The sequence below is a fragment of the Pyxicephalus adspersus genome, chromosome 9, assembly GCF_032062135.1.
Source record: "Pyxicephalus adspersus chromosome 9, UCB_Pads_2.0, whole genome shotgun sequence".
Taxonomy (NCBI): Eukaryota; Metazoa; Chordata; class Amphibia; order Anura; family Pyxicephalidae; genus Pyxicephalus; species Pyxicephalus adspersus.
Genome location: NC_092866.1, coordinates 65,245,460 through 65,251,256, shown reverse-complemented (window position 1 = coordinate 65,251,256; position 5,797 = coordinate 65,245,460). Strand labels below are relative to the sequence as shown.

Sequence of the window (5,797 nt, the reverse complement as noted above, 5' to 3'; positions counted from 1 at the left end):
ATACAGAAATAATGATTGGGGAGCTCAACACAACCCTCATATAAGAGGCCCTGTCATCACCTATTCAGGACAAGTGACAGGGCCTCCTTAATGTTCAAATCCCATCGTCATACCCTTCCCTTCCTCTATCACAGCCAGTCATAAATACACAGGACCATGTGACCTCAGACCAGCAGCCAATCACCAGCACCCTACACTGTCACATGACTGCAACGATGGTGTCATTGCTTCTTGTATTTTGCTGCAATGGAGGGAACAGTGCAATGAATTGGTCGGGGGGGGGGGACTTTAATAAGACCCTGTTACTTTGTCCTAAATAGATTTGACTCCCCAAAAATATCTTTTAGTCCAGTACTCGATCTTGAAGTGTCTTTTACTGGATTTTGAAGTGCCCACAGAGAAGAGTTTACGCCAGGCTTGTATGTGTGTACATATCTATGAGCAACTTGGTGTGTACAGGCTCTGTAGCTCAAGCTGTGAATTACACATAGAAAGGAAGGACTTATTCTGGTGACCCCGCCCATTGTATTGTTGACTCCGCCCTCATATTAAGGCTGACTCCGCCCTCATTGTATACTCAGACTATATATAGCTTATGAATATATAGTATATATATATATAAAATATTATAACAATACACAGCGGCAGGTTGGTGTGAGCCCATTCACCCCTAAACATGGTATTAAGGTATAAAGACAGCTCCAGGCCTCAGTCAGATCCTCCCCGCCCCTCTTACAGCCGCCATCTTGTGTGTGGAACTCCCAGACCGACAATCACGCACGACGTCTGAGAGGCGGGGCATGATGACGAGAACGTGACCACGTGAGAGGCCGGCGAATGGCATCTTGGGGCGGATGATAATACTGTCAGGGGCCACGTGACTGAGGCTGATACATTGTATCGGAGGTAAGGGGCGGGGCCGGCTGTATTGGGGTCTCTGAGAATTCCCCCATCATTACTTCACCTTACCCCTCTCTGCTCCAAAACCTACCCCACCCCCAGCGTGATACCCCTCCCTGAACTGTCAGTAACCCCCTTTGCCCCCTCTTTCTTTTCATCAGACCCCCCCCTGTCTTTATTATACCCCCCCCCTCCATTATATACCCCACTTCTTCTATCAACACCCCCTCCCCCATTAATTATATACCCCCCTCTGCCATCACTGCCCAACCCACCAATTACCCCAATCATATACCCCACTCCTTCTATCAGCCCCCCTGTTATCTATACGTTCCAATATTGAAGTATTAGGAATCCCCCCTATGAGAAGTCATGTGACATGGGGTATATTGTATGGGGGTGGGGGTACTTTGCTCCTTGTTACCCTCCTCTGCTTGTCCCGTAGATTATGGTGGATGGAGGGGCAGTACCGGCAGATGGAGGAGTCCCTACGCAGGACCTCTGAGCGGGCCAGGGAGGTGCTGGAGAGAGCCAGACGGAGGGAGGTGGACTGGTGGGCCGCACACAGACCCAAGGGCATCCGGAATGGGATGGGGGTCCATGAGGTATGTACCAGGAGGGAGTTCTGCCATTTCTGTGTGATCAGTACAATTCCGGTTACTATGTGGAGTCTACATGTGACCCCCAGCACTCCTTGAACCCTGCAGAGAATCTTGTGCCCCCCAGCACTTTTTAGACCCTTCAAAGAATTTTGTGACCCCCAGGACCCTGCAAAGAATTTTCTGACCCCAGCACTCCTTAGACCCTGCAGAGAATCTTGTGACCCCCCGTACTCATTAGACCCTGCAGAGAATCTTGTGACCCCCAGAACTCCTTAGACCCTGCACAGAATCTTGTGGCCCCCCGTACTCATTAGACCCTGCACAGAATCTTGTGGCCCCTAGTACTCCTTAGACCCTGCAGAGAATCTTGTGACCCCCAGAACTTCTTGGACACTGCAGAGAATCTTGTGACCCCCAATACTACTTAGACCCTGCAGAGAATCTTGTGACCCCCAATACTCCTTAGACCCTGCAGAGAATTCTGTGACCCCCAGAACTCCTTAGACCCCGCAGGAAGTCTGGGTGCTCTGGAGATGCAGCAGGTCTGTACTATGTTGAATCTTCCGCCATGTTCGGTGTATTTTGTCTCGGCAGGACGATGGGACTGCGCTCACCCTAGAAGAAGCTTTTACCGCCATGTCGGACTTCATGCGTCACAGCACAGAACGGTGCAAGGTAAACCTGGTCACATGACCGCCACACCTCTTCCCCGGGGGGTTATATTGGAGGGGGGGGGGTTATAGTGGGGTTGATATTGGTTCCTTATTAGAATCATAGAAATCACATTGAAGCTCACGTGTTACATGAAGGGCAAAGTAATTGTAGGGGATTCCTGGCCATAACACCCCTGCACCCCCTGGAGACATTTTACTAATAGCTGATGTTATTATTGGTCTATGGCAGGGGTGTCAAACTCTGGCCCACGGGCCAAATCTGGCCCCCAACATCCTTTTTTATAATACTGGAATACTAAAAATGAATTGCAGCTGGCCCGCCACTGCATTGAAATAGCGTCACTACTACAATTCCCGGCATCACTCGCTTCTATAGACCAGCGGCCTCTCTGCCTATGCGTGGCCCCGCATTGGACTGTTTTATAGAAGCAGGGAATTGTAGTAGTGGTGCTTTTTCAGTTTCACGTTTGGCCCGTGACTTTGTCTAAGTTTTTAATTTTGGCCCACTGTGTATTTGAGTTTGACTCCCCTAGTCTAAAGGGAGCTTGGGGCAGTATGGGGTCCTTGGAACCCTGGGGTTGATGGATGGGATGTGCACAGGATTACTGCTGCATACGAGGGGTGGTCTATCACCCTGACAGTGAGAGGTGCCACTGAGGGTGCCCACTCTACATCCCTGGGGTCAGTCTGAGGGTCCAGGGGGCTATAATCTGCTAACAATACAATGAATCTTCCCTATAATACACACCCTGATATGTGTCTGCAATACCATCAATCACCAGCAGGGGGCGGTCTGGGATCACATTTTATTTCTGTTCTAATACTGATGTCATTCTGATGAATAAATCAGGCGTATCACGGCTGTTTACCTCCATCGGGGATTACCGAGCAAGAAAAGCAGCACATTGGCCGATTTCACCACAGAAGATCACCGCAAGTGGCGCAGAGGCTGGGATCACGCATGGTGAGCAGCGCTGTGTCCCCAGGTGTCACAACTGATGAATTGGAGGGGTGCTGGGAGACTGACCGCTGTATATGGGGCCTCCTCACAATTGTAGGTGTAATAAGAAATAACATGTAGCCGGCCTTTGTGGTAAGCTTGGTGGTCACTCAGTGGCCCAGAAATGACCCCTTAGACCAGGGGTGTCAAACTCAAATACACAGTAGGTCAAAATGAAAAATGTGGAAAAAGTCCACATGTTGATATTTTGGGGTGTTGATATTTATTGAAAAAACATCTACAATTAGGCAAGGTCAATGAATGTCAACAGAGAATGGGGCCCTTGTGGGTCCTGATTGATGCCCCAGCAGAGCATCCTGGGATTTGTAGTATTAGCGGTGCATGGACTGGCTACCGGTGGGCCAGCTCTTGTATACATTTGGTATTTTCTCACGGGCCAAATATAATTACAGTGGGGGCCAGATTTGGCCCGCGGGCCTGAGTTTGACACCCCTGCTTTAGGAGGACACCTGTCCAGAGCCTGCAGTTCCCAGTATCGCCTCCAGAGGGCTCACTGGACAATGAATATCAGCCCTGGAAATCGGCTCCTGTTCCTGGATAGCACAGTGCAGCATGCAGGGGATTATGAGTTTGGGTTTTGTAATAGGTGTAGGGGTATCTGTGCCCCCCCAAATTACCAATGTGCGATAACTCAAAAATTAGCTGTTTATAGAACCTTGTGCTGTGACCGGTTCTCTTTAATGTGAACATTGCACTGTGTGTTCTTTGCTCAGCAGAGCTCACTGTCCCCTCCCCTGGCGCAGAGCGGCGCAAAGAGGACGCACCCCCGGGATGTGTACATCGAGGTGGCCCCGGGGACGTACAGCATATCTGCCGGCTCTCCGAATTGCCAGCCGCAGACTCGTATTGTGAATCTGACGGCCGGCCAGAGCGTCGATTTAACCTTCAATGTGTAGCCGGAATTGTTTGATGCCTCATCAGCGGTACTCTCAGCAGTGTGGGGTCACCAAATCCTTGTCACCATTGGATTCCTATAATTGGACCTTACTTCTAAGGGTGATGCATCATTCACCAATTTTTCACCCAACTGGTGGAGAGCAATGAACAGTCCCTGCTTCTGGCACAACAAACCTGTCCGGTCTTCAGTCACAGCTCATTGGAACAGATCTATCACTTAAGGCATGCTAAAATGACCTACAATGCTGACTTTAGCATGACTTATAAGTTCCTCAAATCGTGACGAATCATGCTTACAGGTTTCTGCACTTTGTTTCTAATTTGCTGCATAAATCTTTTATATTTTCTGATTGTGTGAGGAATGTTGCTGTCAGGGAATGAATGTTTTTAATATATGTTTGGGATTGTATTAGTAATAGGGTGCAATGCCTGCTGCTGGACAGCAGAGGGCGCCGTCAGTGACATTCACATTTCAATGTTCTTGTTGAGCTGTATTTTTCTGTAATTTATAATAAACTTTGTGAACTTCTATCTGAGTCAGGTGTAATAAGTGTGAAAATGGTGTGTTTAGGACACGCCCCCAGGGAAAGCCCCGCCTCATGTCCCTCCTCCAATGAAAACAACACAACACGGGATCTTAAATATTATGGGACATCCCAAAAATAAACTTGATATTGAGATTTATTGCAATTCATTGATGAAAGTATCATTATTTTATAAATCCGTTCTGATCTCATTACATCTGAAAAATCATTCAGAGGAAGGCAAAAAAATAGAGAATTTGTTAAATATTTGGTAAAGCAAAACTCCAGACCGAGGGCAAATTTAATGGGAACCCTAACAATGGGCACAGCCAGGGTACAGACCTGAGAACCCCCCATAATGGGCGATCGCTATGGGGGGGGGTGGGGCATGGGGACCCCCCAGCTGAGTGCTGAAAATTTCAAGTTTTGTTTCCAGGGTTTTTATGGAATTCAAATTTCATGCTTCGAAATCCCGAACTCTCTGCTCAGCCTGGAAAACCTTTTCTGCAACTTCTCTGTAATGATTCTCCGTCCTCCTCTGCTGGGCAGCCTGCGAGAGGAAATCATCAGATACAATGTACAGCACTGCGGTATATGTCGGAGCTATATAACTGTATAATAATAGTGTGTGACTGTGGGGGGACATTAGAGTGTCAGCTCCTCTGTACAGAGACTGATGGGACTGGCTCAGTGNCAGACCGAGGGCAAATTTAATGGGAACCCTAACAATGGGCACAGCCAGGGTACAGACCTGAGAACCCCCCATAATGGGCGATCGCTATGGGGGGGTGGGGCATGGGGACCCCCCAGCTGAGTGCTGAAAATTTCAAGTTTTGTTTCCAGGGTTTTTATGGAATTCAAATTTCATGCCTCGAAATCCCGAACTCTCTGCTCAGCCTGGAAAACCTTTTCTGCAACTTCTTTGTAATGATTCTCCGTCCTCCTCTGCTGGGCAGCCTGCGGGAGGAAATCATCAGATACAATGTACAGCACTGCGGTATATGTCGGAGCTATATAACTGTATAATAATAGTGTGTGACTGTGGAGGGACATTAGAGTGTCAGCTCCTCTGTACAGCACTGCGGTATATGTCAGAGCTATATAAATGTATAATATTAGTGTGTGACTGTAGGGGGACATTAGAGTGTCAGCTCCTCTGTACAGCACTGCGGTATATGT

The 5,797-nt window shown here is 48.3% G+C and overlaps 2 protein-coding genes across 5 annotated transcripts in view; one reads left to right on the top strand and one right to left on the bottom strand.

Moving 5' to 3' along the window:
- The first annotated feature begins 719 nt into the window (after positions 1 to 719).
- On the top strand, positions 720 to 4,623 carry AKIP1 (A-kinase interacting protein 1). 4 transcript variants are annotated; one of them, XM_072422348.1, is made up of 5 exons: positions 720 to 906; positions 1,346 to 1,505; positions 2,097 to 2,177; positions 3,027 to 3,140; positions 3,911 to 4,623. In XM_072422348.1, exons 2-5 carry the CDS (start codon positions 1,356 to 1,358, stop codon positions 4,091 to 4,093), a joined length of 528 nt encoding a protein of 175 aa, XP_072278449.1. In that variant the 5' UTR covers positions 720 to 906; positions 1,346 to 1,355; the 3' UTR covers positions 4,094 to 4,623. The 4 variants fall into 4 exon arrangements, with proteins under 4 accessions (XP_072278449.1, XP_072278450.1, XP_072278447.1 ...); XM_072422346.1 differs by lacking the exon at positions 720 to 906 and having other exon boundaries at positions 929 to 1,505; XM_072422347.1 differs by lacking the exon at positions 720 to 906 and having other exon boundaries at positions 937 to 1,505; positions 3,914 to 4,623.
- Positions 4,624 to 5,327: 704 nt separating this feature from the next.
- C9H11orf16 (chromosome 9 C11orf16 homolog) overlaps positions 5,328 to 5,797 on the bottom strand; it is a gene marked incomplete in the record, with an annotated part of 8,229 nt that continues 7,759 nt past the window's right edge. The window contains 1 exon segment of the mRNA XM_072422344.1: positions 5,328 to 5,575. Within this exon segment, the coding sequence (XP_072278445.1) occupies positions 5,483 to 5,575 (93 nt within the window).

What these genes read in the sequence shown, in the direction of transcription:
- AKIP1 (XM_072422346.1), top strand. Translation starts at nt 1,263, where the DNA reads ATGAGAAGTCATGTGACATGGGGTATATTGTATGGGGGTGGGGGTACT. An exon ending in ATGGGATGGGGGTCCATGAG is followed by an intron (nt 1,506 to 2,096) that starts GTATGTACCAGG and finishes TTGTCTCGGCAG; the next exon opens with GACGATGGGACTGCGCTCAC. An exon ending in AGAGGCTGGGATCACGCATG is followed by an intron (nt 3,141 to 3,910) that starts GTGAGCAGCGCT and finishes TTCTTTGCTCAG; the next exon opens with CAGAGCTCACTGTCCCCTCC.